Source organism: Stegostoma tigrinum, chromosome 27 (genome assembly GCF_030684315.1).
Source record: "Stegostoma tigrinum isolate sSteTig4 chromosome 27, sSteTig4.hap1, whole genome shotgun sequence".
Taxonomy (NCBI): domain Eukaryota; kingdom Metazoa; phylum Chordata; class Chondrichthyes; order Orectolobiformes; family Stegostomatidae; genus Stegostoma; species Stegostoma tigrinum.
Window position 1 is genome coordinate 11,751,753 of NC_081380.1, and position 21,746 is coordinate 11,773,498.

Genomic DNA, 21,746 nt, shown 5'->3' on the forward strand with positions numbered 1-21,746 from the left:
GGGGCAGACTTCGAATAAATTGAGCAACGCAAGACCTGGCACTATAAGGCATTGTGGGTCATCAACAGCCAGCATTATTGCACTCCAGCACAATTTACAACAACATGGCCTGGCATATCCCCACACAATCATTACCATAGAACTAAGGGATCAACCCCCTATTCACTGGAGAGTCCAGAAGGACATGCTAGAACCAGCACCAGGCGTACCTAAAAATGAGTGTGTTAACCAGGTGAAGATACCAGACAGGACTAGTTACATGCTAAAAATTGTTCTGATGAAGGATCTAGGCCCAAAATGTCAGCTTTTGTGCTCCTAAGATGCTGCTTGGCCTGTGTTTTCATCCAGCTCCACACTTTGTTAACTCTGTCACTTTAAATGGTTATTTTGTCTTTTTTTTGAAGAGAGGTCGGAAGGCAGAGGTCAAGCTGCCTCTAAGAAAGTAAGCAACATATGAGGCCTTGGGGTATTTTTTTAAAGTTGGAACAACAGAAGCAGCCTGGGTGTGGCCAGATCTCTCAGAACAGGATCTTCAGTTGTTTATAGTTCTTAGGTTTCATTTTAAGCAGAAGCCTTTGGGGTCTCAATTGAGTTAGAAGCTTCAGTGAATGTCTCCTAGCTGCTACTTTCTCTGAATTTGCTCGATGTTTTATTTTCCCTCCTGGATTGGAAAACTGTATGTCAGAATCTGTCATAATGTCACAGTTGGGGCCAAATCTGTGTCTGAATTTGCCTTTTTGACAATGGGTGTGTTTATGGGCTATTACTGTATCTATCATTCAGTTATGTTTTCCAATAGTTAATTTACTATAAATTTCTCTTTCTTTTATTTGTATTTTAATAACAGTGTTTCAATAAATTGTGCTTTGCATAACATCGAGTAGTTTGATCTGTCGAATTCTGTCCGGAGCACAGCATTTCACATCTGCCTTTAAAATAAGAAAAAGTTAGGGTCTAGGCTACCTTCTTAAAATGTATCAAGGTGGTATAGTCGGCTCCATAACGAATTGAGGGCTCTTGCTGGGATCAAAATCTATAATTCCACATTAGGTTTAGATTGCTGGACTCAAAGGTGGCAATCAGTAGGTGCTGGTGTCCTTCGCTTCGGGTGTTGAATTGGTCTGGTTTAAACAGAGTGTGTCTTGTGTTGCAATGGCTCTTTTTGGGTAGAAGTGACTTCAGGTGTTTTACAGAAAGTGAGCAGGGCAAAACTGTTGGAATTAGCAGACAGTTGACATTGAGGTTGCCTTTGCCATACAAAAAGGGGAAATAAATGCAGCAATAGCTCGACATTTAAAATTGCTGGAAATGTTATTGGAATCATTGGAAATTGATAAAATCTAACTGCAAATGAAGCAGCTCAAACTTGAAAAGGAAATGAAACAGTTTGAATTACAATTAAAAGCAGAGTGGAAAAGGAGAGAAGAGAGAGAAAGAGAGAGAATTTGAATTCTGGAAGTTGGCAATAGTCCTTCTGAATTAGAAGAGTTGACTTAAAAGGGAATTGAAAATAGATCAATATATAATGCTTTTAGAGAGACGATTATTTTGGAGGAGTTCAAAAATGCAGTTTCCGAAGTAATGAGAACTCATATGAAAGAGCAGAAAGTAAACCTGCAAGTTTAGCAGTTGAAATGGCCGATGATTATGAGTTGTTTCAGAAATCAAAGTTTGGCTTCTAACATCAATATCAAGGATAGAAGTTGCAGAAAAGATAAATACTCAGGTGATAGGGCAGAAGAGATCTCAATGAAGATAATAAAGATAGTTTACCACAGTGCAGAGAGGAAACCAATAAGGGGGAAGAGAGAAGTAAAAATCCTCAGATGTTTTCACTGAAATAAAGTAGGTTACATGAAGTTACAATGTTTGCCATTTAGAAAAAGCACTGGGATGACAGATGCGGGAAAACAGCATAAGCCAGTGAATCTTGTTGAAGTGGTAAAGGAAAGCACAGTGGAAACTAAAAAGCTACATCAGAACATATAACCTATTCGGGGGGGTTGGTTGAGATGAATGTACCAGATCTTCTTAAACCATTTACTTGCAAGGGTAAGGTTTACTTGCATGTGCCAGGAGAAGCAGGTAAAGAAATTACAGGAGCATGTCAATCTTTGATGTTGAGAGATGAGGAGATATGTAATTCAGAAGGACTATTGCCAGAAAATGTGATGATATGTGGAATTTATGGTGAGACAAGAAGTGCTCCTTTATGTAAAGGGAGGTTGGAGTGGAGTGTCCAATGAAAAGTGGAGAAGTGGTGGTAGGAGTACTGGAGGAACTCTCGGCTCCTGGAATACAATTTGTCCTTGTTAATAATACAGCAGGATCACAGATGGAGTTCTGCCTACTGTAGTTGAAAAGCTAGTGGAAAATCAGGTAACCAAGGTATTACAGGAAGTATATCCTGGAATTTTTCCTGGCTGTGTGATAACAAGGTCATAAAGCCACAGGTTGAAGCTGGAGGAGAAATCAAAGAATAAAGATAAATAATTTCAAGTACAATTATCAGAGACCATGTTTGTTGAAATACAACAGAAAGATGAGAAAATAAAGCAACTATATTAAAAAAAGCATACACGGAAGAAGAATCTGAACATATCCCAGAATGCTGCTATCTTAAAAATGAGGTCTTGGTGAAGAAATGGAGACCATCATATATTTCGGCGATGAGAAATAGGCAGAAGGTCATCAAGTTGTATTACTGGTGGGCTATAGACAAGAGGTGTTATGAGTACCAATAGGAGGTTATTTGGGAGTAAGTAAAACTTAAATCAAGATACAAAAACATTTTTACTAGCCTGGACTGCAAAATATGGGGCAGTTGAATTTTGCCGGACATGTCACATACGTAAGATAATTAGAAAACGTCAGGCAGTGATAAAACCAGTACCTTTGAGACCCATTCCTGCATTTGAGGAACCATTCACAAGGGCCTTAATTGCTTCCATACGACCCCAACTAAAATAAAAAGTAGGAATTAGTACTTTTTGTCAATAATGGATGTGTCTACTAGATTTCCAGGGGCCATTCCATTACATAATATCACAGCTAAAATGATTAAGAGGAGTTCCTCAAACTTTTCACTAGATATGGATTACTGGTGGACATATAATCAGATCAAGGGTCAAATTTTACATCAAAATTAATCAGGGAAGTTAAAGAATAGCTAGTTTGTATTAGGTACGGTGTCTATTATTCTGTTAAGATTTCCAATAGTTAAGTTATTTTAAATTTCTCTTCCTTTTGTTTGTATTTTAAATATAGTGTTTCAATAAATTGTGCCTTACATAATATCAAGCAGTTTAGCCCGTCACATTCCATCTTCGCATCCACCATTAAAATAAAAAATGGTTAGGGCTTAAGCTGCCTTCTTAAAATACATTGAGGGGATCTGGTCTGATCCATATCAATAGACAGAACAAAGCATCCACAAACAGTGGATCAGATCTAAGCTCTACAGTTCTGCCACATCCAGTCATGAACGGTGGTGGACAATTAAACAGCTCACTGGAGAAGAAGGCTCCACAACTAGCCCCATCCTCAATGATGGATCAGCCCAGAATACCAGCGCAAAAGATAAAGCTGAAGTATTGACGGCAATCTTCAGCCAATAGTGCCAAGTGGATGATTTGCAGCCTGCTTTAGTGATCCCCAGCATTACGGATACCAGTCTTCAGCCAGTTCGATTGACTCCACATAATGGCTGGAGGCTCTGGATACTGCAAAGGCTACAGGCCCTAACAACATTCTGACAATAGTGCTGAAGAAGTGTGCTGCAGTACTTGCCACTCTGAACCAAACTGTTCCTGTACAGTTACATCACTGCCATCTCTCCAACAATGTTAAAAATTGTCTAGCTATGGGGCTTTACCAAATACCTCCTCTCGATCATAAGGTCAGATATAGGATGCTCACTGATGATTGCATTGTGTTCAGAACCATTCAGGAATCCTCAGACACTGAAACAGTCCATGTTCAAACAAGATCTGAACGATATCCAGGTTTAGACTGACAAGTGATAAGTAACATTCATGCTAGGCAAATGCCAACCAATGACCATCAACAATAAGAGACAATCTAACCACTGTGCCCAGACATTCAGAGGTGTTCTCAAGACTGAATACCCCACTATCAACATTCTTAAGGTTACAATTGACTAGAAACTTAACTGGTATGGCCACTTAAATACAGTGGCTACAAGAGCAAGTCAGAAGCTAGGAATACCACAGCAAGTACATTACCTCCTGACTCCCCAAACCCTGTCCGTCATCTGCAAGGCACAGTTCAAATGTGTGATGAATAATCCCCACTTACCCAGACAGGTACAGCTCCAACAACACTCAAGAAGCTTGACACTATTCAAGCCAAAGCAGGCAACTTAATTGGCTCCACATCCACAAATTACACTTCCGCTACTACCAACATTCAGTGTCAGCAGTACTATCTACAAGATGCACTGAAGAAATGCACCAAAGATCCTCAGACTGGAAGTGAAGAGTAATTTCAAAAAGAATAAATATATTTTGACCAGAATGGGCTAGGAGCAGATACTTTTAGGTTAACTCTGTGTCAAAGTAGTGGGACATATTCAAGGAAGAAATAGGGAGAGTACAGGGCTAACGTCTTCAAATACAGAAAAGGGGTGGGGCCAACGAATCCAGCAAACCCTGGATATCAAAAGACATACAGAATTGGATCCAAGAAAAAAGGAAGGCTTATGGCGGATACCGAGGACTCAAAATAACAGAAACCCCAGAGGAGTACAGAACATGCAATCAGGATTTTAAAAGGAAATTCAAAGAGCAAAAAGAGGGCATAAAAAAAGATAATAACCAGTGAAATAAATAAATATTTTATAAGTGCATAAATGGTAAAAGGTTAGCAGGGAAAGTGTAGGGACCATTGCGGACAACAGTAGTAATTGGTGCGTGGAGCCAGAGGATGTAGGTAGAGTGCCAAATGATTATTTTGTGTCAGAGTTCAAGAGTGAGAGGGACAACGTAGGTATAGAAATCTGAGAGATGGACTGTGATTATAATTAACGAAGTCAGCATGGACTAAAAGGAGGGTCTAGCTGGCTTAAAAGTCGATAAATCTCCAGGGCTGGAGAGTATCCCAAGCTACTGGGACAGGAAAAGTAGGAAACTGCAGAGGTGCTGGCTAATTTTCAATTTCTCTGTTGCTACCAGAGACGTGCCAGAGGACTGGAGGTCAGCCAATGTGGTACTATTATTCACAAAGAGACTAATCTGATTTAATTTTTTTGAAGAGGTGGTCAGGTATGTAGATGAGGGTAATGCACTTGACATAGTCTACTTAGACTTCAGCAAGGCTTTTAATAAGGTTCCTTAGATAAAGGTAAGAGCCCGTGCGATGCAAAAAAGTTTGGCTAATTGAATCCAGATTTGGGTGAACAACAGGAAGGAGACGGTGATGGTGTTTTATGATTTGAAGCCAGCGTTCAGAAGGGTTCTTAAGGGATCAGTATTGAGACCCTTCATGTTTGTTTTTTATTCATTCATGGGATAATGATAACATTGGGGAGACCAGCCCATCCTTAATTGTTAATAGTTAAGAATCAATCTCATTGCTATGGATCCAATGTCACATGTTGGTCAGGCCAGTTAAAGATAGCAGATTTCCTTTCTTAAAGGGCATGAGTGAACAAGATGAGCTTTTACAACAATGGTTTCATGGTCATCATTAGATTCTTAATTCCACATTTTTATTGAATTCAATTTCACCATCTGCAAGATTCAAACCCAAATCCCCAGAACATTACCTGGGTCTCTGGATTAATAGCCCAGTGATGATACCATTAGGCCATAACATCCCCTAACTATAAAGATATACATGAAGGATTTGGACTTGAATGTAAGAGAATTGATCAGTACACTTGCAGATGATACAAGAATTGGTGGGGTGGTAAATAGTTAGGAGGATAGCCTTAGATTACAGGAGAAAATGGATTTATCAGGTTAGCTGACCAGTGGCAAATGGAATTCAATCTGGATAGGTGAAAGGTTATGCCCTTTGGCTAGACAAATAAAGGCAAGAAAAAAATAATGCATGGTTGGACTCTTGGAACCATCAAGGATGAGAAGTACCTTAGTGTGATTGTACACCAGTCCCTTTCAGGTAGTGGAACAGGTAGGTAAAGTGGTTAAAAAGGTATATGGTTAACACAATGTGGAGCTGGAGGAACACAGAAGGTGAGACCTCATCAGAGGAGCAGGAAAGCTGACGTTTCAGGTTGGGATCCTTCTTCAGAAATGGGGGAGGGTGAAGGGAGCTCCGAAATAAATAGAGAAAGTAGGGGTGGGGCCCAGGAAGATAGGCAGGATGGTGATAGGTGAGTGCAGGTAGGGATTGGTCAGTGAGGTGGGAGGAGCGGATAGGTGGAAGAGAAGATGGACAGGCTGTGTCAGGTCAAGGAGGCGGATCTGAGAAGGAGGGTTGTTCATGGGGTGAGGGCAGGACTGGAGAGATTTTGAAACTAGTAGAGTCCACATGGAGACCATTGGGTTGTAGGCTCTCAAGGTGGAATATCAGGTACTGTTCCTCCAGCTTCCGCGTGGTGTCAATGTGATACTGGAGGAGGCCCAGGATGGACATGTCATCCAGGGAGTGGGAGGGGGAATTGAAGTGGTTCACGCCTGGAACGTGTTGTTGTCATGAACAGAGCGCAGGTGCTCTACAAAGCAGTCTCCAAGCCTCTGTTTGGTTTCACCGATATACAGGAGGCCATATCCGGAGCAGCAGATACAGTAGACTATATTAGCAGATGTGCAAGTGAATATCTGATGTGGAAGGTTTTTTTGGTTCCTTGGATGGAGGTGAGGGGGGTGGTGTCGGGGCAGGTGTGGTCCTTCCTGCGATTGCAGGGAAAGTGCCGGGAGTGGTGGGGCTCGTGGGGAGTGTGGAGTGGACAAGAGCAGTCCCTACAGGAGGCAGATAGGGGTGGGGAGGGAAATATATACTTGGTTGTGGGTCAGATTGCAGATGGGGGAGGTAACCGAGAATGATGCGTTGAATCTGGAGGTTAGTGGGGTGATACATGAGGACAAGGAGGATTCTGTCTTTATTTTTACTACAGGGAGGAGATGTGAGGGAAACGCAAGAGATGCAGTTGAAAGCATTTTTGACTACTGAAGTGGGGAGAAGTTGTGGTTCTTGAAATACGAGGACACCTGGGGTGTTCGGGCATGGAACAGCCCATCTTGGGAGCATACATGGCGGAGGCAGAGCTATTGGGAGTACAGGATCGCATTCTTGCGGGAAAGCGGGTGAGAGGAGGTGTTGTCTAGGTAGCTGTGGGAGTCAGTGGTCTTGAAATTAGTATCAGTTTTGAGGTGGTCACCAGAGGTGGAGACAGGGAGGTCCAGGAAGTAGACAGAGGTATCAGAGATGGTCCAGGTGAATTTGAGATTGTGGTGAAAGGTGTTAGTAAAGTTGATGAGCTGTTCAAGCTCCTCGTGGGAGCACGGGGTAGAGGCAATACAGTCATCGATGTAGCATAGGAAGAGGTGGAGGATAATGCCAGTGTATCTGCAGGATAGGGACTGTTCCATATAACCTATGAAGAGGCAGGCATAGCTTTGGCCCATGCAGGTTCTCATGGCCACCCTCTTAGCCTGAAGGAAGTGGGAGGAATTGAAGGAGAAGTTGTTGACGGTCAGGACAAGTTCGAGGATGAGGTTTTCGGCGGAAGGGGACTGGTTGGGCTTGCGGGAGAGGAAGAAGCGGAAGGCTTTTAGGCCATCAGCATGGGGAGTGCAAGGGTATGGGGACTGGATGTCCATAGTGAAGATGATGAGTCAGGGTCCAGGGAATTGGAAGTCTTGGAGGAGGTTGAGGGTGTAGGTGGTGTCCCGGACGTAGGTGGAGAGTACCTAGACCAGTGGGGAGAAAATAGAGTCAAGGTGAGGAAAAATTATTTCTTCTAGGAGATGGTGGAAATCTGAAACTCACTGCCTCTAAGGGTAATGGTGACAAAAATCCGTATAGCATTTAAGTTGTATTTATTAATATACTTGTACTTGTGATGCCAAGGCACACTGGCTATTGACCAAGTATTGGAAAATGGGATCTGAACTGTTAGATGCTTGTTTTTGAACAATGCCAACTTGTTGGGCTAAAAGGTCTTTTTCAAAGCTGTGGATCTCTACAAATCTATGACCGTTCCCATTAATATTTTTGTAATGGAGATAATCTTGATCAGAATGTGTTAATTATAAAGGGTAAGTGCAAAGAACTGGAAATAACTAGCTAAGACATATCTTTCACCAGATCCACTACTCCCCTTCAGTGATATCTCAGAAGAGGTCTATTTAAAATGACAAATGTCCAATCAAACAGCATTAAAAGAACTGATCTTTCAACATCCTCTTAAAAACAGTGGCTCAGTGGTTAACGCTGATGTCTCCCAGCACCAGGGACAGGTTTGATTCCAGTTTTGGGTGACTATCTGTGTGGAGTTTGTATATTCTCCACGTGTCTGCGTGGGTTTCAGCTGAGTGCTCCTGTTTCCTTCCACAGTCCGAAGATGTGCAGGTTAGGTGCATTAGCATTGTATATGTGGGATATCAGGGTACAATGGGGGGAGTGCTGGCTCTTGGTTTGCTTAGCCGTCAGACAGTCAGTGCAGAATCATTGGGCCGAATGGCCTCAGTCAAGATCCCATGATAAAATATTATCCAAATTCTGTCAGGTCACATCACAAAATGTTTTTATTACATTTTAAATCATTTACAGCAAGTGCATTTTACTGATGTAATGTCCCTGTTGCCTCTCTGTGTTTTCATTAACCTACCTTAATAATAGGCTGTGATACCAGAGACACAGGATGCCAGTGATGCTTAGCTGTTCTATCGTTAGCCTCTTAAAATTTGGGATGTCATCACAGCCTTCAGAGTCCTCAGTATACCGCATTATCACTACGGATATATATGGGTCATATAATCCTATATTCAGACACATATATGGCCAGGCTTCAAAGTGGGCTGGCTAGATCTATCACATGTTACTGCTTCAATGCTGAGTGTCTCTCTTCTGTCGTCACTAAATGTATCCTGTATGGAACAAACAACAACTTCACTTTCTCTATGAACATGGCATACACACTTACGCCATCTTAATTAAAATTTCCTTGGATGTCCTTCATCCTGAACAGCTGGATCTTTATTATTAAAAATTGGAAATAGTCAGCAGTTTGACTGCATCTATTTGGCAAATGGGGAGGGCTAGAGATTGTGTTATTGTTTCAGGCCGATGAACTTTCTTTAGAATTTGGAAAATTTAAAATATACAATTGGTTTTAAGTGCGTGAAAGGGAAGCAGGATGGAGAAAAGAACTAAAGAAATAAGTCACAAAATGTGAACGGCAAGTCAGGATAGTTCGCAATGTTGCATCACTTCTTCTTAATTCTACTGAAATACTCATCATACTTTCATGCTATGGAAATGAACGCAAGTCAGAATCATGACCTCACCTTCCAAAACAAGACCAAGGATAGGACAGCATTGGATGGGCTAGAAGAGCTTTCTCGGTTTACTGGGAAGTCAGCCCAATCTCCTACCTAAATGCTAGGCATTCTATGCTTCAAACCCAACTAAATTCCCCATGCTTTCTCCATACCTTCATACACACTTACACTCAGTATCCACTATGGACAGAACTCATGATCTCAATGCTAACAATACTAAGTCTTTGAAATGCTCTTATAATTCTAATAATAAACAAAGAGCCATTCAAAAATCTTTGTAAAACACGTTAATTTTTTTAATGCATTCATTGGATGCGGGTATTGCTGACTGGCCAGCATTTATTGTCTGTCTCCAGTTGTCCTTGAGAAGGTGGTGGTGAGCTGCCTTCTTGAACCACTGCTGGTCATATTCTATAGATTGACTCGTAATGTCCTTAGGAAAGGAATTCCAAAGTTTGATCCAGCAATACTGAAGGAACAGTGATATATTTCCAAGTCAGGATGGTCAGTGGCTTGAAGAGAAATTGCAGGTAGCGGTTTTACCATGTATCTGCTGCTCTTCTACTTCTAGATGGAAGTGGTCACGAATTTGGAAGCTGCTGTCTGAGGATCATGTACTATAGATCATACACACTGCTGCTACTTTGTCCTGGATGCTATCAAGCTTCGAATACTATTGGTGCTCCAGCCATCCAGGCAAATGGGGAGTATTCCACCATATTCCTGATTCATGCCTTGTTGATGGTAGGCAAGCTTTGGAGAGCCAAGGGGTGGGTTGCTCACCACAGTATTCTTGGCCCCTGTCCTGTACTTGTAGCCATTGCGTTTATGTAGTGAGTCTAGTTGAGTTTCAATGGTAACCCCAAGGATGTTGATAGTGGGGGATTCGTTGTTGATAATACTACTGAAATGTCTAGAGGTGTTGGTTCGGATTGTGTCTTATAGGTAACGACCGTAGCCTGGCATTTGCGAAAGCATAAATATTACTTGCCACTTTTCAACGCAAGCCTAGATATTGTTCGGATCTTGTTGCATTTGAACATGGACTGCTTCAATAACTGAGGAGTTGCAAATGGTGCTGAACATTCTGCAATCATCAGCAAACATGCCCACTTGATGACTTACCTCCATCAACCATAACTATCTTCCTATGTGCCAAGGAAGATTCCAACCAGTAGAAAGTTTGTCCTCAATGCCCATTGATTCAGTTTTGTTAGGGCTCCTTGATGCCAACCGAATATGGCCTTAATGTCAAGGACTGTCACTCTATTAACTGCTCTTTGAGCCCTCAATTATAAAGAAGCTTGAAGTTTCATTGACTGCTATAACTCCTACGAAGCCAAATTCATTAGTGGGTTTGGAACTTATTTAAATATTCATAATGGCATTCTTTTGCTCAACTGTGCATACAAAATCTTTATGTCTGAATATAATAAAACCTTTTGAGCTACTGAAACAAAAATCAACTACTCCACTGTTTTAAAAGGCTGAAGAGATTGCTGAACTCTGAAGCAATGTAAGATGAAAGTACAGCGTCCAAATCACATTTCAATCTTGTTGCACGGAGAACAATTTATTCATCTTAATACTTTCACAATGCTGGCTCATTTTACAGTCATTTACTTTTTAATAACAAAGCGCTACCATTTACAGAATTAATATATATTGAAACACCATTAAATTATAATCTGCAATTTAGACAAACATTTAAAACTACTTGTCGAAAGATCCACAAACCAAGCTACCCTATAGCTCATGAGCCCTCTGATCTGACATGCTTCAGAAACTCTCCTGCTTCGCTAAAAATTTAAAACTTCATGAAGTACAACGTTAAGGGAGGCAGCAAAAAGGCAGACCTGCAAAACATTAAATTTAGATATGCTACATTTCCTGAAGCAGTCATAAAGTGCTTGGTGAGAATCAAATGCTAACTGTGAAATTCCAACAGGGTTTCACTCCCACCACCCCCTCAACTCTTCACCCACCAGCCACCCCACCATCACCACCACCACCACCGACACCTACTAACTGATCATTTTATATTTGGATGCCTAAAGTACCTTGTGGGAACAGATACAAGTACGTTCATCTGCTAGAGATTTCATGACATGGAAAATGCAAAATATATTCTATTGACTGATAAAGATGCCACACAGTAAAGATCCACATCCATGAGAATTTCATGAGCTACTGTCTCCCTGAAAGAACTGATGCATACTCACAAAAAGTTTTAAAATCAACCTGAAAGAGACTAATTTTCTCCTTTTCCATTAATAGAGAATGGTCAGCATCCTAGTTCATTGTGTACATGAGAAAACAGAAATAGGCAATATATAGGTCTGTAATATTACAAGATGGTATATCAGAAAGAGCATCTGCAGTGAATTTTGGAAGTAAGTTTGGCAGACAGAACATAACAGAAAAGTAAAGTAATCTGTTTGTTTTGACATAACTAGTAGACGTTTCAATAAGTTCAAGTAACTTTCATACATTTAATTATTATAACAGTGTTTTTCAAATCATACTGCAAGCTAAAGCTTAGTGCCCTTTTCAAGTAAAACAAAGAAGTCTGTCATACCTTAGAATGAATTGCTCCACTGTTGAATTTGGTGTTAGAAACACAGAGATACTAAGGACTTCCCCAGATTTTAGTGGTCCTTCTGGCAAACGAATGAAAATATTTCCATCAAATCTGTGTTCCTGAGTTAACTGTGCTTGGGAAGGCTGGTATAAATTAATACTCCCTATACGTAGCAGAGGCTGCTGATGAGATCCACCTTGCCTGACTGTTTTTCCTTTACGATAAGATGCATCACTGCCAGCATTGCATTCCCCATTTCTATCTGGAGGATGTAAGGTGTAATAAAGTTCAACTTGAAGGTTTTCACTGATTGTATCCAAATTATCCATTGATTTCTTTCTTCCCAGAGTTGTGGTACCAGAACTAAACCAGGCAAAGGGCAATTCAACTTGGACCAGGCAAATGGCTAAGATTCCTCTCAGTCTGCAGGAGCTTTCAATATCCCTGACATCTCGGAAAATATGAAGTCTAGCACATGGTAACTTATCTACAACGTCAAAGTCATCCCAATCTCGACCTGCCACATAAAATAGTACTTGAACAAGAGGCTGGTTAAAAGGAACTCTCTGCTGGATAATAAAGGCTCTGACCTTCCAATTCATGGTGAATCTGTCCAGTACTTCCAGCGTACTTGTGGGCTGAAGTATATCTTTTGGGAGAATACGATCCATGGAGTAAGGTCCTAAAGTAGCATTCACCACTGGAAGTTCTTTCGTCTGAAATACGACAAAGTGTTCCAAGCGTTGGAGTGACTTGGTGCTGTTCCAATGTGTGCTTGGTATGTCCTTATTCAGGAAGAAGGCTAGCTGTACATTTGAGAGCTTGTAATTCACAGGAAGATATGCTGGGGATGTGTAGACACTCTGCAATCCTTCTGAGCTTGTAGATAGTACTTGGCTGCGAGCTGCAAAAAGAGACAAAATTGTTCAAAAAGTGGCTTTGAATGTTCCTCAACTTTAATAATAATTCCTTAATTTATCAGTTAGCTTGGATAATAGAAAACAGAACTGATAAGGAACAGTTCAACATTTTTTTAAGTTAAATTGCAAGTTTATTCAGCACTTAGAGTAAACCTTGTTCCAACCGAAGGAATGTGATATAATGACTATTGTAGGGTTTTCACTAAAAAAAAGTTACAAAACCAAATTACAACACAGACTTATTAACAATTAAGAAATTGCGCAGCAAAATAATTTCAACTTTTTTGTTTCTAATACATTTCCAGAATTATGTAAAGTGTGAACAGACTGGAGCAGAAATTCAAAGGTCCACAGACAGTGCCTTCTAAACCTACTACCATTTCCACCTAGAAGGACAAAGGCAGCAGGTATATGAGAAAATCACCACCTTCAAGTTCCTCTCCAAACCACTCACCATCCGAACTTGGAAATATAGTGCCATTCCTTCATGTTGCTGGGTCAAAATCCTGCAACTCGCTCCCTCATGGCATTGTGGATCAACACACAGCAGGTGGACTGGTGGTTCAAGAAGGCAATTTACCGCCACGTTCTGAATGGCAACTGGGGACAGGCAATAAATGCTAGTTAGCCAGCAATGCCTCACATCCCACAAATATATATTTTTTAATTGATAGTTTTAAATTGATGAAGTTTGCAGATAACATGAAGGTTGGTGGAGTAATGGATAGTGAAGGGGACTGTCAGAGATTACAGCAGAATATTCAATCCGGGCAAATGCAAGGTGATGCATTTTGGAAGATCTAATTCACGAGCAAACTATACAGTAAATGGAAAAGTCCTGGAGAAAATTGATGTTCAGAGAGATCTAGATGTTCAGGTCCATTCTTCCCTGAAGGAGGCAATGCAGGTCAATAGCGTGGTCAAGAAGGCATACGGCATGCTTTCCTTCATCAGACAGGGTACTGAATACAAGAGTTGGCAGGTCATGTTACAGTTGTGTAAGACTTTGGTTTAGACACATTTAGAGTACTACATACAGTTCTGATCGCCACATTACCAAAAGGATGTGGATGCTTTGGAGAGGGTGTAGAGGAGGTTCACCAGGACGTTGCCTGGTATGGAGGGCGCTAGCTATGAAGAAAGGTTGCGTAGATTAGGGATTATTTTCATTAGAAAGACGGAGATTGAGGGGGGAAACCTGGTTGAGGTCTATAAAATCATGAGGGGAATAGACAAGGTGGATAACAAGAAGCTTTTTCCCCAGAGTTGGGGACTCAAGTACTAGGGGTCATGAGTTCAAAGTGAGAGGAGGAAAGTTCAGGGGAGATATGCGTGGCAAGTTCTTTACGCAAAGGGTGTTGGGTGCCTGGAACGCGTTGCCAGCGGAGGTGGTAGACACAGACACCATAGTGTCTTTTAAGACATATCTGGGCAGGTACATGGGTGGGCAGGGAGCAAAGTGATACAGACCCTTAGAAAATAGATGACAAGTTTAGACAAAGGATCTCGATCGGCACAGGCATGGAGGGCCGAAGAGCCTGTTCCTGTGCTGTAATTTTCTTTGTACTTTGTTGTTTGATACAGTACAAAGAGGGGGCCTGAGGCCAAATTCATCCTAAGGTACCGTCTGAAGAGGTTTGAAATAGTGGTCAAACTGTGAAGCCACCTCTATTAAGGAATCCCTCCTAACAGATGGCTTGCTGTAACAGTTATGATCTACTTTAGCCACATCTTTAGTTATGGGGGCATATTAGGAGGAAGCCTCAAGGACATCTAGGCCAGCTACTAGCATATCACATCTGGGCATGTGCAAGGCTTTGTCCTCGATTTGGGGCTCAATTCCTGCTAAGAAAATGCCATTGCCATCCCCAAATAAACTCACAAATAAACACAATTCTGCAGATTGACTACCCACAACTAAGAAGACTGTTCAGGAGGTGGGAAAACATTTGGCAACCAATCTAATTGTTTTTCTGAAATCCTCCTTAATTCAAATCCACAGCTAACCTGATGGAAGGAGAAAGGTTCTGGCCAGTGCCGAACCACATAAAAGTTGGTCTGTCAGCTTCTATTTACTACCGGAATACTGTAGAGAACAGATGTAGTGCCCACATAAGATTGCTTGTTGTAGGAAGCTAAGAGATTAGTTATTGCAGACATCCAAGCACATAATAAGTTCAGCAAACAAAAAGTTTAGCTTTCCAAAGGAAGCTACTCATGTCTTAAAGAATTAAAAGCCAATGGATTTGCTGCCAGACAACCGAAAATACTCTCCACATTGCAGATACAGTGATCAGTGAGAAATTAATTTCAGCAAAAGGGTCTCTATGTTTGCAGATGCATAGGGCCGAACACATATTTTAGGCTTTGATCTCAATTTTATAAGGAGCAACAGGGAACAAAGAAATGGTGGTGGAACGCGATATGTACTTCACAAGACAGTCAAGAACAAAGGTGAGTTTAGTAGCCATCATGAAGGAGAAGATGCTGGGAAAGCTGAAAGGTCTTAAGGTAGTTAAATCACTCAATTTACAGTTCTGCAGGAGTTGGGAGTTGGGGTTGTCAACACATCCTTGATATCTTGGCAGTTACAAGAGATCACAGTCCACACACTGATCACACTGTCTTGACTTGCCTCTTCCATTCCTTGCCCCATCCCACAAACTCTTCGAAGAGTTGTTGTTTGAAGTTCCCTTTTCATCTTTAGGAATAACATTCCGTGGTGTTCTCTCTCTCCAGACAGCCATTTTATTTACATCTTTTATTGTTTCATATATTTGGCAATATTAACCCTTTTAATAGAACTCATTTTGGAATTACAAGTTAAACACGTCCACTATATTTCTAGATTCTGACTTGTGATTGTAGCAGTACTGGTGATCTTTCAGGAATCACTGGAGTCAGGGACAGTCCCAGAAGCCTGGAAAAATGGCTAACATAACACCCTGTTTAAGGATGGAGGGAAGCAGAGTTCAGAAAATTATTGGCTGGTTAGCCTGATCTCATTGCTGTAAGATTTTGTAGTCTATTATTAAGGTTGAGATTATGGAGTACTTGGAAGTGCACGATAAAATAGAGCTGAGATCGCATGGTTTCATTAAGGGGAGGTCATGCCTGAAAAATTTGTTAGAATTCTTTAAGGAGATATCAAGTGGATTAGACAAAGGAGAGCCAATGGAGATGATGTATTTGGATTTCTGGGAGGCCTTTCACAAGGTGCTACACAGGAAGCTGCTAAATAAGATAAGCGTTCATGGTTTTAGGAGCAAGGTACTGGCATGGGTAGAAGATTGGCTGACTGGCAGAAGGCAAAGAGTAGGATAAAGGGGTCTATTAGTAGCCAGTGACTAGTGGATTAATGATCTGTATGAAGGAACTGAGTGCATTGTTAAGTTTGCAGATGAAGCAAAGATTGGTGGAAGGACACGTGGCATTGTGGAAGCTGCAGAAGGACTTGAACAGGCTAGGAAAATGGGCAAAGAAGTGGCAGATAGAATTCAATATGGGAAAACGTGAGGTTATGCACTTTGATAGGCAGAATAGAGGGAAAAGCTTTGGAAATCTGAAGCACAAAGAGATTTTGGAGTCCTAGTTCAGAATTTGCTTAACGTCAACATGCAGGTTTAATTGGCAGTTAGGAAGGCAAATGCAATGCTAATATTCATTTCAAGAGGACTAGAATATAAAGGCAGCAATATGCTGCTGAGGTTGTTTAAGCCTCTGGTTAGACCACATTTGGAATATTGTGAGCAGTTTTGTGCTCTTTACCTAAGGAAGGATGTATTGACATCAGAAGGGGTACAGAGGATATTAACAACAATGATCCTGAGGATGAAGAGTTTGATATATGAGGAGCAGTTGAGGACACTAGGTGTGTACTCAATGAAGTTTAGAAGGATGAGGGAGTATTTCATTGAAACTTACAGAATATTGAGTGTCCTGGATAAAGTGAACATGGACAACATGTTTCCACTAGTAGGAGAGACCAGGGCCTGAAGGCACAACCTCAGAATGAAGGGACAACCTTTCAGAACTGAGATGAGGATGAATTTCAGCAAAAGGGTCTCTACATTTGCAGATGCATAGAGCCTGAGGGTAGTGAAACTATGGAATGCATTGTTGCAGAAGGCTGTGGAGGCCAAATCATGGAGTACACTTAAGATGGAGATAGAAATTTGCTTTATGAGTAAGGGGATCAAGGGTGATGGGGAGAAGGCAAGAGAATGGGGCTGAGAAACATAGCCATGATCGAACAATGCAGCTGACATAATGACCTAATTCTACTCATATGGAAGTCTTTACTTGTACATTTATTTGTAAATTTCCAGCATAAAATGTGCACACTCACGCTACCCAACATACTGAACACTTGGGTCCCTGTGCTATGGCTGTAAAGCAGGCATGGAACAGTGCATTCCTTGGACAGTCATTTTTATTCAATTTATCTTGATTTTCATCTCCTGAATTATAAATATTAGTGAAACAATGGTTCCTATTGAAAAATTATTATTACACCAGCTGTTTCTGTGTTGATGTTAGAATTTGATTCAGCAATTATAACTATGAAGAAAAAAGTACACAAACAAATCAGCATCACCCTCAAACACATCACAAATGCTTGACAGACTCCATTCATACCCTGAATATCCATGAATTGCTACATTACTCATTGGCATGATAGACACTGTCTTTTTGGCTTAACAACAGCATCCTGAGAGGGGCAATTACTACTCATGCAACTAGTGCATAGTATCAACATGAAACAGCAAGCTTCACTGTTGCTCAAATTTTTGATCTATCTTATCTCTCCAGGTTAACATGAAGTAGTCTGAGCACATTTCGGATCTGAAAGTGGCATCATTCAGCCAATTCAAGAGCTCTGCACAATGTACAGTGAGAAATAGTGTGATCAGGATGGACATTATGTCATGGACATAAGTCAGAATCCAGAAATATAATGGACACATTTAACTTGTAATTTCAAAATGAGTTCTATTAAGAGGGTCAATAAAGCCAAAGGCATGTAAATAAAAAAAGTAAATAAAATAGCTAGATAACAAAGTGTGGAGCTGGATGAACACAGCAGGCCAAGCAGCATCTCAGGAGCACAAAAGCTGATGTTTCGGGCCTAGACCCTTCATCAGAGAGGGGGATGGGGAGAGGGAACTGTAATAAATAGGGAGAGAGGGGGAGGCGGACCGAAGATGGAGAGAAAACAAGACAGGTAGAGAGGAGAGTATAGGTGGGGAGGTAGGGAGGGGATAGGTCAGTCCAGGGAAGATGGACAGGTCAAGGAGGCGGGATGAGGTGGTAGGTAGGAAATGGAGATGCGGCTTGAGGTGGGAGGAAGGGATGGGTGAGAGGAAGAACAGGTTAGGGAAGCAGAGACAGGCTGGGCTGGTTTTGGGATGCAGTGGGGGGAGAACTGGGCTGGTTTTGGGATGCGGTAAGGAGTTAGAGGAAGGGGAATCACAGACAAGACAAGAAGGCAGAAAGGAGAATGAGAGAAGTGATAGGCAGAGGAACCAAAGGCCGGTATCAAAAAAGGCTATAGGAAAAAAGTGGGAATGAGGCAAGCTTAAATAAACAGACAAATCTTAAGGTCTGCACACAGCATTTGAAATAAAGTGGATGAATTAATCATGCAAATAGATGGAAATTGCAATGATATAGTTGGCATTACAAAAACAAGGCTGCAGACTGACCAGGGATGGTAAATGAACATACAGAGGGATTCAGTACTTGGGAAGGACAGACAAAAAGGAAAAGATGGTAGAGATGTATAGCTGGTTAAGGAAGATAGAAACACAATATTGAGGAAAGATATTAGATCAGACAATGTAGAATCTCTGTGGGTAAAACTGAAAAGTACCAAGGGGCAAAAACATTACTGGGAGTAGTATAAATAGGCCATCAAACTGTAGTGGTGATGTTGGGAACAGCATTAAACAGGAAATCAGATGTATGTGATAAAGGAACATCTGTAATTTTGGGTGATTTTAAACTGCATATGGATGGGGTGAATCAAAGTAGTCATAATAGCACAGAGGAGGAATTGCTGGAATGTATTGCTGGAATGCTGGGCCGACTAGATCCAGAAAAACCAACGAGATAATAGGCTATCTCAAACTGGGTATTATGCAATGAGAAAGAAATAATGGGTAACGTAGTTGTGAGAAACCCCTTAGAGATAAGCGAACATAATGTGATAGAACTCTTCATCAAGTTGGAGTGTGAGATGTTGATTCTGAAACTAGGGTCCAGAATTTTAATAAGGGAAACTAAGATGGTTTGAGGCGTGAGATAGCAATGATGGATTGGGAAATGTTACTGAAACAAATGACAGTAGATAGGCAATGGCAAACATTCAAAGAGCAAATGGGTGACCATAAAAATAGTTTATTCCTGTTTGGAGTAAAAATGCAAAGAGAACACTTGACAAATAGTGCCCAACAGGGAAGTTAGAGGGCACAAAAAGAGTGGCATAAAAATTGGCAAAAATATAAAAAACAATTTCATTTAGGGGTCTTTCCTGTTCCTCATTATTACAGAATACAGCTATTAGTAACTATAAACAACAAGAAGACCTTTCAAACTGTAAGTGATAAGAGTTGGAAACATCTACCTGGCCTTACCAATTACTTGCCAATCAACTTATCCCTTAGGCCCGCTATTCCTGCAGCAGGGTAAGACCACTGCGGCTTTTCTGTGATGTCACTCTTTATTTGTTCCTAATAAGCAGGACACCCTATCACAGCATTCAAGTCTATGGAACTTGTATAGATTTAGAGTAATTGAGAATTGAGAACAGTTTAGAAGTCAGCAAAGGAGGATCGAGGGATTGATTAAGAAGGAGAAAATACAGGATGAGAGTATACTTGCAGGGAACATAAGAACGAACTGTAAAGGTTTGCGTAGGTATGTAAAGAGAAAAATACTGGTGAAAATGAATGTAGTTCATGAAATTTTGGTCTCCTTACCCGAGAAAGAATATTTTTGCTATCGAAGAGTGCAATGAAGATTCACCAAATTGGCTAGTGGGATAGCAGGACGAAAGCATCAGGAGAAATTGAGTCAATTAGGACTGTATTCATTCAAAAGACTGAGGAGGAGGGTCTTACAGAAACCTACAAAGTTCGAACAAGACAAGGTAGGTTAGGTGCAGTAAGTTCCCCATGATGATGGAGTCCCAAACCAGGGGTCATCATTTCAGGAAAAGGAGTGAATTATTAGGACTGAGATAAGGAGAAATTTCTTGACTCAGACTGGTGACCCTGTGGAATTCACAAGCACAGAAAATGGTTGCAGCCACAACATTCTGTCTTCAAGGCAGAGCAGATATAGTGCTTGTGGCTAAAAGGATAAAGCAGTATGTGGTTAGGGAGAGATTCGAGTGTTGAGTTTGATGGTCAGCCATAATAATATTGAATGGTGGAGAAGGCTCGAGGGGTCAAATGGCCTACTCCTTCTCCTATCTTCTATTTTACTATGTGACACTTCAAGTGCTCATCCCAGTAATTTTTTTAAAAGGCTGAAAGTAAACTACATCAACTACCCTCCATTCCAGACCCCTACCACTCTCTAAGTGAAAAATGTTTTCCTCAAGCCCTTTCTAAACTTGCATTTCATCTTATAAGTATGCCCTCTTGTTATTGACCCTTCAACTAAGGGTGAACAGTTGTTTTCAATTCACTCCATCTATATCCCTCATAATCTTACGTACCTCTGTCAGAACCCCTTTACCTTCTCTACTTCAAAGATGATGACTGGAGCTTATCCAGCCATTCTTTGTAGCTCACTTTATAGCTGACTACCCAGGCAACATTCAGGTGAATCTTCTCTGCCCACCTCTCAGGTGAATCACCTATACAGCGGTGACTAGAACTATACATAATACTCCAACTCAGGCCTAACCAAAGTCTGGTTGTACAGTTCCAACATAACATCCTAGCCCTTACAGTCTGTGCATCCCTTGTCTCATAAAGATGTGACCTGTATGCCCCTAACTATACTATTAGTAGGTTGTGTTGCCTTCAGGTATCTGTGGATAAGCACCCCAAAGTTTTGACTGATTCAATGCAGAGCAATTGTTTTATTTCTTATGAAGAGCCTGACTCAAGACTATCAATATAAAATAACAATCAAAAAATCCAACAAGAAATTCAGAAAAATCCTCTTTTCCGAAAGACTGGTAGGAATATGGAATCCACTAAAATAAGATACAGTTGACATCAATAGTATGGACGCATTCACGGAGACTTCAGTACAGCATAAATACCAGCTTGGACCCATTTAATGAACTGGTTTGTTTCTGTGCATATATTCTATGCACGAGAGTCCTAAGTTCTGATTTTGCCTCGATTAGTTATACTGTTAGCTTAACTATTAAATGCTGTGGTAATGTTTTTATTCTTGCAGTAACAGGACAATATCCAGGCTACTGCTGATAAGTGGCTAGGTATAGATTAGATTCCCTACAGTGTAGAAACAGGCCGTTCGGCCCAACAAGTCCACACTGCCCCTTGAAGCATCCCACCCAGACCCATCACCCTATAAACCACACACCCCTGAACGCTACAGGCAATTTAGCATGGCCAATCCACCTAGCCTACACATCTTTGGACTGTGGGAGGAAACTGGAGCACCCGGAGGAAACCCACGCAGACGCAGAGAGAATGTGCAAACTCCACACAGACAGTCGCCTGAGGCTGGAATCGACCCTGGGTCCCTGGTGCTGTGAGGCTGCAGTGCTAACCA

At 41.1% G+C, this 21,746-nt stretch overlaps 1 protein-coding gene across 2 annotated transcripts in view; it reads right to left on the bottom strand.

The window, feature by feature from the left end:
* Nucleotides 1-21,746, bottom strand: part of tmem132e (transmembrane protein 132E) — a 583,956-nt gene that overhangs the window by 415,648 nt on the left and 146,562 nt on the right. For both annotated transcript variants that reach the window (XM_048557374.2, XM_048557372.2), the window contains exon 2: nucleotides 12,067-12,973. In XM_048557374.2, the coding sequence (XP_048413331.2) occupies nucleotides 12,067-12,973 (907 nt within the window). The remainder of the gene's footprint in view (nucleotides 1-12,066; nucleotides 12,974-21,746) is intronic.